The sequence below is a fragment of the Trichechus manatus genome, unplaced genomic scaffold, assembly GCF_000243295.1.
Source record: "Trichechus manatus latirostris isolate Lorelei unplaced genomic scaffold, TriManLat1.0 scaffold00127, whole genome shotgun sequence".
Classification (NCBI taxonomy): domain Eukaryota; kingdom Metazoa; phylum Chordata; class Mammalia; order Sirenia; family Trichechidae; genus Trichechus; species Trichechus manatus.
Genome location: NW_004444063.1, coordinates 1,968,687 through 1,984,566, shown reverse-complemented (window position 1 = coordinate 1,984,566; position 15,880 = coordinate 1,968,687). Strand labels below are relative to the sequence as shown.

Below are 15,880 nucleotides of genomic sequence, written 5' to 3'. Positions count from 1 at the left end.
ACGTAAAAGATCTGTACAATGAAAACTACAAGACACTACTGCAAGAAACCAAAAGAGACCTGCATAAGTGGAAAAACATACCTTGCTCATGGATAGGTAGACTCAACATTGTGAAAATGTCAATTCTACCAAAAGTGATCTACAGATACAATACAATCCCGATCCAAATTCCACCGGCTTTTTTTTAATGAGATGGAGAAACAAATCAGCAACTTTAACATGGAAAGGGAAGAGGGCCGGAATAAGTAAAGCATTACTCAAGAAGAAGAACAAGGTAGGAGGCCTCACATTACCCGATTTTAGAACCTATTATACCGCCACAGTAGTCAAAACAGCCTGGTACTGGTACAACAACAGATACATAGACCAACGGAATGGAATTGAGAATCCCGACATAAATTCATCCACATATGAGCAGCTGATATTTGACAAAGGTCCAAAGTCCGTTAATTGGGGAAAAAGTCTCTTTAACGAATGGTGCTGGCATAACTGAATATCCATCTGCAGAAAACTGAAACGAGACCCATACCTCACACCATGCACAAAAACTAACTCAAAATGGATCAAAGAGTTAAATATAAAATCAAAAACGATAAAGATCATGGAAGGAAAAATGGGGACAACGCTAGGTGCCCTCATACATGGCATAAACAGAATATGAACCATAAGTAACAATGTACAAGCAACAGAAGACAGACTAGATAAATGGGAGCTCCTAAAAATCAAACACTTATACTCATCAAAAGACTTCACCAAAAGAGTAAAAAGACAACCTACAGACTGGGAAAAAATTTTTGGCTACGACAAATCTGATCGGCATCTAATCTCTAAAATCTGCAAGATACTGCAAAACCTCAACAACAAAAAGACATATAACCCAATTAAAAAATGGGCAAAGGATATGAACAGGCCCTTTGCCAAGAAGATATTCAGGCGGCTACAGACACATGAAGAAATGCTCACAATCATTAGCCATTAGAGAAATGCAGCCAAACTACAATGAGATATTATCTCACCCCAGCAAGGCTAGCATTAATCCAAAAAACACAAAATAATAAATGCTGGAGAGGTTGTAGAGAGACTAGAACACTTATACACTGTTGGTGGGAATGTAAAATGGTACAACCACTTTGGAAATCGATTTGGCATTTACTTAAAAAGCTAGAAATAGAAGTACCATATGATCCAGCTATCCCACTCCTTGGAATATATCCTAGAGAAATAAGAGCCATTACATGAATAGATATATGCACACCCATGTTCACTGCAGCACTGTTCACAATAGCAAAAAGATGGAAACAACCTAGGTGCCCATCAACGGAGGAATGGATAAACAAATTATGGTATATCCACACAATGGAATACTATGCAACGATAAAGAACAACGATGAAGCCGTGAAACATCTTATAATATGGAGGAAGCTGGAGGTCATTATGCTGAGTGAATTTAGTCAGTCACAGAAGGACAAATATTGTATAAGACCACTATTATAAGAACTCAAGGAAAGGTTTAAACACCGAAGAAAACATTCTTTGATGGTTACGAGGGTGGGGAGGCAGGGTGAGGGTTATTTACTAACTAGATAGTAGGTAAGAATTATCTTAGGTGAAGGGAAGGACAGCATACACTAGAGGGGAAGTCAGCACAACTGGACTAAACCAAAGCCAAGAAGTTTCCTGAATACAATCAAACACTTTGAGGGACAGAGTAGCAGGGGTAGGGGTCTGAGAACCATGTTTTCAGGGGACATGTAGGTCAACTGTCATAAGAAAGCTTATTAAGAAAATGTTCTGCATCCTACTTTGGTTTAGTGGCATCTGGGGTCTTAAAAGCTTGCAAGCGGCCATGTAAGACGCAATAATTGGTCTTAACTACCTGGAGTAAAGGAGAATGAAGAACACCAAAGACACAAGGAAAGTATTAGCCCAAGAGACAAAAGGGGCCACATAAACCAGAGGCTTCATCAGCCTGAGACCAGAAGAACTAGATGGTGCCTGGCTACCACCAATGACCACCTTGAGAGGGAACATAACAGAGAGTCCCAGATGGAGCAGGAGAAAGGTGGGGTGCAGAACTCAAATTCTAGTAAGAAGACCAGACTTAATGGTCTGACTGAGACTGGGGGAACCCTGGAAAGCACGGCCCCTGGATTCTCTATCATCCCAGAACTAAAACAATTTCCGAGGCCAACTCTTCAGACAGGGATTGGACTGGACTGTGAGACATAAAGTGATACTCATGAGGAGTCTGCCTCTTAGCTCAAGTAGATACAAGAGACCAAATGGGCAGCTTCTGCCTGGAGGTGAGATGGGAAGGCAGAGAGGGTTAAGAGCTGGTTGAATGGACCTGGGGAATCAGGGGTGAAAAGGAGGAGTGTGCTGTCACAGTATGGGAGAGCAATTAGAGTAATATAACAATGTATGTATAAGTTTTTGTATGGGGGAAAAATAAAAAAATTTAAAAAAAGCACGAAAGTCTAGGGCAGGAGAAATCTTCAGCTAGATTTCAGGGGATGGGTGGTATCATCCAATTGTTATCCCTTGGAGAAGAGACTCATTGATATGTCATTGTCATGAAGGCTTATGTCCTACTCTTGAACACGGGCATACTTGGCTTGAACTGCAGACTTGCTGCTTAAAGGGTTGAAAAGCAAAGGTTTGTTTTTAAGTCTCTCAACATGTACTAGGATTCTAGAGACTTAATATCAAAGCAGAATTGGCTGAGCTTCCTTTCCATCCCCAGTTCACTCCCAGGAGTGACAAATACCCTAAGGGAGACCAGTGTGACTGCTTGTCAGTTGCTGTGAGATGTCATACTTCTGATAGGGACCCAACTCTCTCTCTCTCTGGCATTTGCATGTTACTCAACCTGGGATCTGCAAGAGCAAGATGCCAGTCTTGTCTCCAGGAAGTCTTCAATGGCTGGAAAATACCCCAAAGTTCTATTTAACTTGGATGCCACAGAGGAAATCTGATTCCAGACTTCACGGATATCAAAAGCCTCTCTTCCTTTGCTATGTAATGGAAAGTGTTTGAAATATCTCATTGCTGTCTCCCATAGAGTTTCTTCACTTCCTGAAGGTAATAAACTTACCCCAGGTTAATATGCCCCTGTTGGAGGCAGTGCTCCCCACCCTGCCCCCATGTATTTAGCAAGTGCTAAAGATGAACATATTTAGGGATATTGTTCAGGCAAAAGAACTAATACTTGCGTGAATGGGAATGAGATGCACAATGGATAAGAGTGGTCCAGGGAGAAAAGCACACAATTCCCTCAGCCCAGATTCTAAGGGGCCAGATGCCTCTGGTTGCTGCTGGTGGAGGGGAAAATAGAAAGTATTTCCCAAGTCTTTCTATGCAAGAAGAACTCTCTAGGTGCAGGTAGGGCAGCTAAGGACACAGACAAGAAAGAGAACACATACTGTATGTTGAACATGGCCAAGGAAGTAGAATCCAGAGGGAAGCAATTTTGCCACCTAGGAAAACAGAATTTGAGGAACGTTTGGAAGAGAGTGGACAAAATGGATCCTAGGACAAGTTATTTGTTAAACTGGGGTTTATCAGAAACCAGAATAGAAGAAATAAGCATTGGCAAGGTGCCTATCCTGTTTGCTTTTATTTCTACAGTAAAAGCTATCTGGAAGGTGAAAAAGAGAACTCCCTATTGGGTTTTGGGGAAGGAACTGTATCATAAAGATTGGGGCTTAATTGAATGATGAGCTGTGCCTGGATTCTACAGTTTATTTGGGATATGGCTTGTTTGCTTTGCCCATGAATGAAATGTACCTCTCTGAGAGTAAGTATATGAGGTCTGTGCATACCCCAACAATTTGACACACTGGATCATGGAACAGATCGGAGGTACCTTTGAAAGGAGGTACACTTTGGCCATCTCACCAATATCATGGTTTTGTCCCATTGTTTGGTCTCATATCCACAGAGCTCAGACTGGGGAAAAACATTGCAGATGCAAGGAACTTAATTTTGTGAAAAATAACAGTTCAGACACCCTGGAATCTAAGGAAAGAAAAGCACGGACAGCCTCTGAAGTCTGAGGGCACTGTTTTCCTTTACAACAAAGAGCTTAAATAAAGTTGAAGGATTGATAAGCTTAAAATAAACACCTAAAACACTAAGTTTGAACAATCAAGCAGATCTAATGAAGAGACAAAAAAAAAAAAAAAAAAAACCCAGAAGCTTAAAAACTAAATGTTTATGAAAACGGTGCTTTTGTCTTATCGAGAATGTGACAAAATTCCTCAGAACCACGACAGTGTGAGAGGCAGTCAGCATATGTACTCAGGAAGATGCCAGTTCTCGGCATGACCTGGAAGTAAGAAAGAGGGAGTGGATTGGGCTCCTTATGTCCACTGAACTGCTTTGGGAGAAAAGAAATGCAACTTGGAAGGTCACCAGTGGGCCTAAGAAAACAGACGAGCCATTGTCAACCCCCTGCCCAAGTCCATCCTTCTGCTTTGTCTGTTGCTACCAGGTGATAACAAAAGTGCCTCTGCCTGCTCCTTGCCTCTTCACCTCAGGCTTGAAGGGCTCACATAGATCTCTTCCTACTGATGGTAAAACTGGGCAGGCAGGTTCTGAGGAAGGCTCCAGTTTAACACTAGGAAGATGGATAATGAACAAATGCCCAGGCACAACAATGTAGTGGAAAGAGGGGTGCCCTTCTGGTCAGCTGTGTGACCTTGGATAAGTCACTTAACCACTGAATCTCAGTTCATCATAGTTAAATGGGGTTAAAGATACTGTGTCTCTCCCAGGAGTAAAGTGAGACTACACCTGGGCTAATGTCTGGCCCAGTCCCAGATGTCCTTTAGTGTCATCTCAAGGTATACTCCTATCATAAGCAGATGATGGCCCAAGAAGATGTCCACACTTAACCTAGCAGGCTGAGTAAAGAGTAAATATGCAAATGCAAGGAGCTCCCCTGTTTCTGTTTGCTGTCCTCTCAATCCTTTACCTCTGGCTCAACTTTTCTTTCTTTTTTTTTGTGACAACTATTTGAATAAGTAGCCCCAGGCTTTTCTTGGTGAATTCACAAAATACAAGGTAAGCAAAGCTTTCCAAGGTCATCAGGAGCCGGAAGCTGCAAACCGACCAATCTCTGTAATCACAGCAGGAGACTCTTGGGGGAGATTTAAGGCAGGAGGGACTCAGCCAGTGATGATGGAAGACAGAAACGGCTCACTCAGAGACTGCTCTGAAAATAGTCTCGTTCATGAAGGATTCATTCTGGGTATGGGCAGGACAGTCACACATCATCAGTCTTCCTTTATCTCAGTAGCAAATTCTGCTCAGAACCCAGAAGAGATTTGGCCCTAACCTGTTAGGGTCTTCTATCCTCTCACTGACATAGATAATCTGTCCTTCTCTCTGAGAAGCTGGGAAATAAAAATCCCTCCCCTGACCAAAGGATTTGACCTGTGAAATAACTCAAAGCAGGTCAAACTGGTCAGTCTCAATTTTGTGCATGATTAAGTACAAGATTTTCCCATTGCCAATTTTCAGCCTGTGTCATCTGATAAAACCATAAATGCTTTGAGGGAAGAGCCATTTCTTAATTGTACAATTAAATCCTCCTAACTGCACAGCTGGCTTCTGAAATACAGACAGAAATTCAATTAGAGACCTGTGTCTGGAAGATGCTAAGTCTGTAATTGCTTGCTTTGGGAAGGTGGCACCAGGGAAACATCACCTGGGCCCAAAGGAACTTTCAGAACAGTTTCAAATTTACATCTGATAAGAAACGATCAGCATGGATACAAATGCTCATCACCAAAAAGTGCAAGGTAGGAAAAGAAGGACCTGCACTTCTATAATCATTACTATTTATCACCTGCTTGTGGGCTGATTTAATCTGATACAGAGATTTGGCATTAACTTCCAAAAACAATGCACGACTTCAAGCATAAAAGTTCTTTTTCTAATTTGTAATCTGAAAGACTTTGCAGGGTGGCAGTCGAAATTAGGTGCTCACTGAAGACACCAATGTCCACTTGGTGGCTTAGGGCAGAAACCTGGGAGTCCACCCCATCAGCATGTCCCGTTGGCTATGTCTCCAGAACATACATTGAATCTGTCTGCTTTTCTCAATTGCCCTTCTCATACCCAGATCCAAGCAACCATCCCTTGCACCTGGACGACTGTTACATCTTCCTCACTGGCCTCCCTGCTTCCACTCTTACCCCCACTGTTCTCATTATAGCAGCCAGAGTGGTCTTACAGCAAAAATAACTCCCACCCCCATTAAAAAACTCTACTGCCCTCTTAAAGAACTTAGAATAAAATTTACATCCTGACCTTGGTCTGGCCCCTCTGCCTTCCTCTCTGACCTCAGCTCCCACTACTCTCTCCTGCTCCCTGGGCTCCAGCTTCTCTGGACCTGCCAAGCTTCTCCCTTGGGCCTTTGCTGATGCTCTTCTTCTGCCTGGAAGGCCCCTCCCCTCAGTCCCACATGGCTGCCCCCTTCTCACATATGAGGTTTTAGCTAACTTGTGCTATCCCTTAAGATGCGCTCTTTGATAACCATATATAAGAAGGAATTCCTTTTTTTTTTCTATTTCTGTATCCCATTGTTTCCTCCTTGGCACTTTTATCAATTTGTAGTTACTATTTATCTGTGTGTTTATTTGTTCACTGTCAGTCTCCCTCATTAGACTGGAGGTGTCACTAGGATAGGGACCATGTCTGCATCCCCAATGAGTAGCAAAGTGTCTGGCATATAGTGGGCACTCAGTAAGTATTTGTTGAATAAAGGAAGGAATGAAGCTTTGTTCTGGCAGAATGACACAGACATGGAACCAAATCCATGTCCAAATGGAATCTACTTCTGCCCATGCTTGGGAAATGGGTGGTAACCTGGTATCTGGTGGGCTTGCTGAAAGTGTTATTTGCTGTCAGGTTTTCAGAATTCCTCATGCCAGGCTGGTAACGAGTCTTCTGGAAAACAAAAACAAACCAAAATATACACACATACATACATACATGCATCCCTATATGGTAGGACTTGAACAGCATGTACAAGAGGGCTGTCTCTAAAAGGACACCCAGGAGGCCAATATACCCATTGCTGCTTGGCTTTCTAGAACACTGTTCCTGGGAACTTCAGTTCTGTAGGATGTTAACAGAAGTCACACTCTATCGTTTGGTCAAATTTGTTTGGGAAGCATGGGATTACACAAAATCATGGGAGCATCTTTCCCCCAGGACTTCTCAGAGGTTTTAATATGCTAATAAACCTTTAGAATCTCCAGGAGGGAGAGATAGTGGGCCGGGAACCTTTTTCTGAGACCATACTCTAGGATACTTTCTGGGAAAAGCTACTCCACCTCAAAGCCCACTGAGGAGTCCCCTTGGCTGGAGTGCTATCTCAGCCAGGCAGTTTGCTAAGTCCCCAGCAATGCATCTCTCCAAGGAACTGCAGGGAGAAGGGGAAGTGGAACTGCAAGGAGAGAACACCTCAGCTGGTGTTTTCCCTTTGGTGATGTGCCCGGAAGATTCTGAGGAGCCAGGGCCCCTCCAACCCCTGGCCACCCTTGTATCAGGGGCCTTTATGTGAATCCAGTGTACATCACTCCCCACTACCGCTCCTGCTGCCCTCTCCAGCCCCACAAACCAGACACCACCTACCCTGAATTTGGAATTCAGCATGCCCATTTCAAGGTCATTTTCACAGCTTTTGGCCTTAGATTTGCAAAGTTTTATGAGGCACATCTTGATTCTCATTATGAGATAATAAAATGACTTAGGACTTGGCACTAGATTAAAAGGAGCAGGTAGAGTTCTTCCTTCATCAAAGTAAGACAGCCAGAGCTTGGCTCGGGCAAATTTCCACTCCACGTCTGCATCCTCCTGTGGGACAAGGGAAATGATAACATACCATCAAAGGCCATGATTTAACAACTGGAGCTAAATCTGAGGGGCAGAGACACAGCCTACAAATCCCAAGAGTGGGTTTCTAAACGGGACTCTGGTGCATTGAGAGTGATGTTCTCCTGTCCCGGAACAGACAGCACAAGATGGGAAGTTTGATCCTGCTATAACCACCTGACTCCTCTCCACCCAACTCCTCAGGATTCGTCGCTGAGAGCCTCAGCCAGTTCATGCTACCCCTCCCTTACCTCCACTGAGTATTTTCACCAACATTCACCACTTGCCACTTGTCAAAAAACTTTTGTCACTGTCCCTTCATCTTGTTATCCTTTAACTTTCTACAGCTCTGCTACCTGACTCACCAACTATCACAGCATCGAGGTGTTAATCTTTTAGAGCACTGCAGTCCAGTAGAAATAGAATGTGAGCCACAGTAGTAGTCACATTATAAAAAATAAAATGGCACAGGTGAAATTAATCTCTATGATATATTTATTTAATCCAATATATCCAGAATGTTATCATTTCAACATGTAATCATTATAAAAATTATTTCTGAGGGAGCTTACACTTTTTTTTTAATACTAAATCTTCAAAATCCATCATGGATTTAAAGACGCCCCTGAGTGGTGCAAACTGTTCTGTGCTGGACTACTAACTGAAAGGTTGGTGGTTAGAACCCATCCAGAAGTTCCTTGGAAGACAGGCGTGGCGATCTGCTTCCGAAAGGTCATAGCCTTGAAAACCCTATGGAGCAGTTCTACTGTGCACGCATGGGGTTGCCATGAGTTGGAAATGAGTTGACACCAACTAACAACATTTTACATTTACAGAACATATCAATTTGGACTAGCCACCTTTCAAGCCCTCGATATCCAGATGTGGCCAGTGGCTACCATATTGGACAGCACAGTGTTAGAAAGTGCATTTCTTATTGGTCAGAGTGCATCCAGGGAGGATGTTACGAGATCTAGCATATGTATTTAAGTGGAACAAAACCTGACTGTAGTTTGCAGGAGGTAATCCAGCTGGGTTCTGTCTGCTGGAGGTGGTGTTTGATTTAAACCTCGGACTTGTTTACTTCTGACTTGGTGTCAATGCCAGAATGCTGAGTAGGCCCCCTGAGAGGCAGCAGGTATGTTTTTTCTATAGAGAAGCTCCTTGCTACCTCTTAGGGGGCTCACTTGGCATTCTGGCATTGACACCAGGGCAGTCTGAGGCCAGGAAAAAGACATGGGAGTTGGAATCAGTTAGACTTGGGTTCAAAACCCTTTCTAGCTGTGTGATCTTGGGCAAGGGGCTTGGGTTTGCTCATCTGTACAATGGAGGTAAGACTGCCTCCCTCACATAGCCACTGACATTGAGCATGTGCTCAATAAACGGTGGGTTCCTTTCCCCACAGGCAATGGCTACACTCCAAGGGGCTGTGAGCCCAGCAAGGGGCCACATGAGGCTGCTGTGGTGTACCAGGGAAGTATAAGATCAAAATCAGCCAGCGTGATGATTTTGTTTACTTTTGTTGAGACCCCATCGGCCCCTGGCCTGTCCCGTTGGAGACATCCTATACTGGTCTTTCAGACTGGAATCTTTGTGAGGGCAGGGGTCGCTCCTGGGTCTCTGCTATGTACCAGAGAGGTGTAACAGGGACACCCTACCTGAGAGGAAGGGTTGTATAATGGTAAGAGCACAGGATCTGGAGTCTGTCCGGGTTCAAATCCTGGCGTAGCTCCTTACTAGCTGTGTAACCATGGCAGGTGACTTAGCTGCTCTGGGCCTTAGTTTCCTCATCTGTAAAATGAGGGTAATAATACCTACCTCATAGGTTGTTGTGAGAATTAAAGGAGTTAATGCATGAGAAGCTCTTTGCAGTGCTGGGCACTCCATAACCCCTTAATAAACATTATTTTTATCGCCAAAGCCTAGGACAATGCCCGGTGTTCAAATTGCATTAGTTTAACAGACATCTATTGGGCACCTACTATGTGCCCGGCATTGTGCTAGGGAGGCAGTGGGGGGGCTAATGGTCAATGTGACATAGACAGTCTGTGCTGTAGTGGAGCTCACAGTCTGTCCAGTGGTCAGTGTGACACAGACAATCCGTGCTGTTGTGGAGCTCACAGTCTGTCCAGTGGTCAGTGTGACACAGACAATCCGTGCTGTAGTGGAGCTCACAGTCTGTCCAGTGGTCAATGTGACACAGACAATCCGTGCTGTTGTGGAGCTCACAGTCTGTTCAGTGGCATGAGTGTATGATGCTGCTCATGCCTGTCTTTCACCTAGAGCTGTGCTAAATGGTGTAGGAGGGCCCTGGGCAGAGTCCCCTGACCTGGTCTGGGGGTCAGGGAAGGCTGCCCAGTGGCTGGTGTTTGACCTGAGATCCAAGGGGTGAGCAGTTCTCAACCAGGTCAAGTGGGGGTGGGGGTGGGTGGAGAATGAGTGGGAGTTAATTAGTGGAAGAGATGATGAGCAGCATAAACAAGTCTTTTAAGAAAACTGGCAGTAAAGCGCTGGAAAGAGAGGTCCAGGAAAGATTTTTTTCATTGTTACTATTTTTTTTTCCCCAAAGATCAAGAGACTTATTTAAATGCTGACAAGAAGGATTAGGTAGAGAGAGAGGGTGAAGATGCAGGTGGACCAGAGATAATGTGCAGTGGCGGCTCCTGAGGAGGCAAGAGAGAAGGGAGCCAGGGCACATGGGTGGGGCTGCCCCATGGGGAAGCTCCTCCACGCCCTGCGCGGGGGCGGGGGGGGGTGGGGCGGGACGCAGATGCAGGCGGGTTTGTGGACTTGGACAGTAGGTGCTCAAGATCTATTAACTGCATAAGTAAGTGTTCTCATGGAAGGATTCACAAATATTCACTTCATCAAAATTAGGGGACTTCTCACGGCCCCTGCATATGTATCACCAGTGAGATGGGTGAGGGAGGCATACTCTACCCATTGGAGGAGCAGTCCAGAGCCCAGAGAGGAGAGGGGGGCCGCAGCCCATGAGAGGAGGAGTGGCCGTGTACATTCTCCATCTTGTGGCCTTTCTTCATGGTAGATAACATGACATCACAATCTGGGGGTGGGCTTGTCACTCCTGCCCCAGTGAGCCCCTCTCACAGCCAATCACGAGGCTTCCATGCCACATACATTTGTACCAGAGCATCATCAGTTTGTTAGGATGTGGCAGATCGCCCGGGCTGACTGTTACGGAACCAAAGCCAAACCAGTTGCTGTCCAGTAGTCTCTGACTCATGATGACCCCATGTGTGCCAGTATAGAACTCTGCTCCATAGGTTTCCAATGACTGATTTGTCAGAAGTAGACTGCCAGGCCTTTCTTCCAAGGTTCCTCTGGGTGGACTCAAACCTCCAAACTTTCAGTTAGCAGCCAAGAGTGTTAATTGTTTGCACGACAGAGACCCACAGAATGTTCAGACACCATCTGGTTTTGTTCTACACAAGCGGAAACTAAGGCCCAGAAGCGCAAGGAGGACTACTTAACAACAGCTCATTATCCACATAGGTGACCAAATATGTAAAATGCCTTTAATATATATATGTATATTGTTTGTTCACTGATGCAGTGCTGCTTTTTTCTGGGGGCAAGAGGCAATGGTGAAAACTTCATGGCTCCAGCTCACCTCTTGCCTCTTTCTTGCAAAATCTATACTCTTTCAGTGCCGAACACACCACCTTGCTCCACACTTCTTTGCCTTGGCACATGCTGTTTCTACTGCCAGGAAACTTATTTTTTTTTTTGGTGTGTGTCTATTTTTTTCTATTTGAGAAATACACAAAGAACTCTTTCTTATAAAAGATTTAAGGATAGACATGTACCAAGCAAATGTGAAAGTCTCCTTCCAATCTCCTCCCTCCTTTCACTCCTTTCCCCGGAGGATGCTCAGGACAAGACTTTGGTAGCATCCTTCCAGTTCCCTTTCTCTACTTTCTCTTTCTGTATTTGTATTCTTATGTAAATGAAATTAGTCTAGATGCATTTTTCTACAACTTGCATTTTTTCACTTAACACTATCTTAGGGCTTTTTCTATGTCAGCACAAAAATGGTCTTTCTCACTGTTCTTAGCAGCTGTGCAGTATTCTAATGTGTGACTATATCTTATGAACATCTCTGTAAAATCACATTTATGCAAGGATCTATTCCTAGAATTGGGGCTGTTGGGTCAAAGGGTTCATATATTTTGTTTTAATTTTTAATTGATTTATTTAACATTACAATAGTAAAACATTTACATGATTTATAAAGCATAAGACAGTATACAGAAGAAGGCATTCCTCCCAGCCTGCCCCCCACCCCCACCTCTCAACAGGTACCACTGCTGTGTACTTCTTGTTTATCCCTTCAGTGTGTGTTTTTTAAAATGCTTATAAAATCAAAATGAATACGTATTCCTTTTTCCTCCTCTTTTACACAAAATAAAGAGCACTATACACATTGTTCTGAGGAGCCCTGGTGGCGCAGTGGTTAAGTGCTCGGCTGCTAACCGAAAGGTCAGCAGTTTGAACCCACTAGCTGCTCCACATGAGAAAGATGTGGCAGTCTGCTTCTGTAAAGATTTACAGCCTTGGAAATCCTATGGGGTAGTTCTACTCTGTCCTATAGTGTCGCTATGAGTCGGAATTGACTCAACGGCAGTGGGTATATGCATTATTCTACAACGTCTTCTTCACTTAACACTATGACTGGAGGTCTTTCCACATCAGTATATAGAGAACATCCTCATCTTTCTTTTTTTAAACAGCTGCATAGCATCCCATTGTTCAGCAGCATCATAGTCTATTTAACTAGATTCCTATTAATGCTCATTTAGTTTCTTTTTAATTTCTTGCTGTTTGAAACTAGGCTGCAATCAATAGCTTGTGGTTTGTGTGTACTGGATTTTGATACACTCTTTTGACCTTATCTAGCAAAATTGTATTCATCTTTAAATGGCCTTCAAGCATCACCTCTGGAAGCCACCTCCCTCCCTTCTCCCCGCCAGTAGTCAACTGCTCCCTCTGCTTTGCACCTCCTGCCTCTGGTAGGACTTCTCTGGTTGCACTGACCCCAGGGCATGGTAATTTGTTGATGGACCTATCTGTTCTTCTCAGTGGACTACGAATTCCTCCAGGACAAGAACTGTGTCTTAGTCATCTCTGTATAGCCAGTGCCTAGCACAGGCTTGGCATACAGTAGGGACTTAGTAAATAACACATGAGAAGCAGAAAAGGAAGTGGGCTGAATGATGGTCATTCTGATTTGCTGTGGGCCACCTGCATGATACCTTGAGGGGACATATATAAAAGAGGAAATATTTATGACCCCAGTTGTCATAAATAAATTAATTTTGTATATATATATATACACACATATATGTGTGTGTGTGTTATGGATTGAATTGTGTCCCCCAAAAAGAAATGTGTTAAGTCTTAATCACTATACCTGTAAAATGACCCTGTTTGGAAGTAGGCATTTTCTTTTGTTATGTTAATGAGGCCATATCTGAGTAGGGTGGGTTCTATACCTAATCACTTCTGAGTGGTATCTTATAAAAAGCACAGAACAGATACACACACACACACACACACACACACACACATATCCATGGGAGAGATGTCATGTAATGCAGACACATCTAGAAGCAGCAAAGGAACACCAAGATTGCGGCAGCCACCAGAAACTGGGAGAGTGACCCACAGAAGGAATCAGCATGGCTGAGACCCTGCTTTGGACTTTTAGCTTCCAGAACTGTGAGAAAATAAATTTCTGTTCTTTAAAGCCACCTACTTGTGGAATTTTTTGTTCCGGCAGCACTAGGTAACTAAGACATATATCTATGTTCCTGGGCCATTTTATGTGATAGGGCCCACTCTGCCATGTGGCAGATTGACTGGAGACATTTCTTGAAGAAGCCCAGGAAGAATGCCTATTGTTCTGGCTTCACATTTAATAACACATGGGCTTTTAACGTCATTATCCTCAAGGCTGAAAATAGCAGTGTAAATGAAACCAACGGAGAGAGAGCACTTTCACTTAACTGGTCTTACCTCAATTTCCTGATACGAGTTGTTGATCATGGCTATTAGCATATTGAGCAGCACTACCACCATGGTGACATTATAAACGCCATAGAGAACATAGCCGATGTTCTCGATGAATTTGTGGTCGTATTTCAGCACCACTGAGATAACTTCAGACAAGCCAAATATGGACCAAAATAAGGTTTTAAAACTTTCTTCAACCCTACAGGAAAACAGACAGTACTTTATGCAACTGCATCAGTTTGAAATGAAAGCTGCCATTACCCAGGCTTTGGTGGTTACCCTGGAGTGGGGCTGAGCTGGGATGGTTGGTGGTACCTATATTATGAAATAATGATATATTCAGATTTCTAAGAATACTTTGAAAGAAGATTATAAATTGCAGGCTCCTTGTTTTTCATTCAGTCCATTTACCGGGACTCCTGGCTGCGGAACCGTTTTTATCTTGCTTTAATTAAACATTTTAAAATTAAACACCAGGGCAAATGTTTGTTCTTGTATGGGATTAGCCTCAGAAAGCACACTCGTCCTTCCATAGTCTCTGAAGGGTGTCTCCTCAGACTACACATCCCCATGAGAAGGGGAGCTCTGGCAGGTACCTGGGGAAGTGGGTGGCAATAAAACTGGTGCTCATTGACCAAGCTAGCATCTCCAGTGCCTGGCACTTGCTGGGCACTTGATACAGAGTAGTGCATTTAGGCCTCATAACCATCCTCCATTTACAGATGGAAAAACTGAAGTGCAGAAACTTAAGTGCGTTTCTCAGTGGCAAACACCTGGGAAAGTAGGGTGCAAATCTAGGTATGTCTGAGGTTTCCAAAAGCATGTACTTAAAAAAATTTTTTCTTATGGTAAAATATATATAACAAAACATTGTCATTTTAACCATTTTAAGTGTATAAGTCAGTGACATTAATTACATTCACCATATTGTGCAACCAACACCAGTATTTATTTTCAAATGTTTTTCATCACCTTAAACAAAAATTCAGTACCCCTTAAATAACAACTCCCCATTTCCTCCTCACCCCAGCCCTGGGTAACCACTAATGAAATTTTGTCTCTATGCATTTGCCTATTCTGGATATTTCATATAAGTGGGACCACATAATATTTGTTCTTTTGTGTCTGACTTATTTTGCTCTGCATAATGTTTTCAAGGTTCACCCTTGTCAAAGCACAAAGTATGCACTTTTAACTAGTATGCTTCACCACTTCCCTGGCTCTGGGTAGTGAGGCCAAGCAGAAATAGCAAGTCTTCTAGACTGGGGCTGAATTGTCAGGCATGAGAGGGTTGAATCTGGTGTGCCCACATGGTTTACTTTCACCAAGTAACTGCCCAAACTTGACCCTGCAGTTCACTCAGGGCAGGCACTGCCATGTGCTTTGCAGGATAATTCAGGTAAGATCTGGCTTTTAGGACACTGCTCTTGATTTTGAAACTATGAGTTACCACCCTCAGGCACCAGAAGAAAGGAAATAATAAGAATTAGAGCAGAAGTAAATGAAATAGAGAATAGAAAAACAATTGCAAGAGTTAACAAGACCAAAAGCTGGTTCTCTGAAAAGATCAACAAAATTGATAAACCATTGACCAAACTGACAAAAGAAAAACAGGAGAGGAAGCAGATAACCTGTGTAAGAAATGAGATGGGTGATACCACAACAGACCCAACTGAAATTAAAAGAATCGTAACAGAATACTATCAAAATTTGTACTGTAACAAATTTGAAAACCTAGAGGAAACGGACAAATTTCTAGAAACTCACTACCTATCTAAACTACCAAAAACAGGTAGAACAACTAAAACCCATAACAAAAGAAGAGATTGAAAAGGTAATTAAAAAACTCCCAACAAAAAAAACCCCTGGCCCAGATGGCTTCACTGTAGAATTCTACCAAACTTTCAGAGAAGAGTTAACACCACTACTACTAAAGGTATTTCAGAGCATAGAAAAGGATGGA

The 15,880-nt window shown here is 43.3% G+C and overlaps 1 protein-coding gene across 5 annotated transcripts in view; it reads right to left on the bottom strand.

Annotated features, from left to right (window-relative positions):
* The window catches only part of TRPC7 (transient receptor potential cation channel subfamily C member 7), a 182,335-nt gene that overhangs the window by 13,088 nt on the left and 153,367 nt on the right, over positions 1–15,880 (bottom strand). For 4 of the 5 annotated variants that reach the window (XM_004384691.1, XM_004384692.1, XM_004384693.1 and 1 more), the window contains 3 exons: positions 13,921–14,116; positions 7,645–7,866; positions 6,874–6,954 (listed from right to left, as the gene is read on the bottom strand). In XM_004384691.1, the coding sequence (XP_004384748.1) occupies positions 6,874–6,954; positions 7,645–7,866; positions 13,921–14,116 (499 nt within the window). The remainder of the gene's footprint in view (positions 1–6,873; positions 6,955–7,644; positions 7,867–13,920; positions 14,117–15,880) is intronic. The other variant, XM_004384694.3, reaches the window with a different exon arrangement.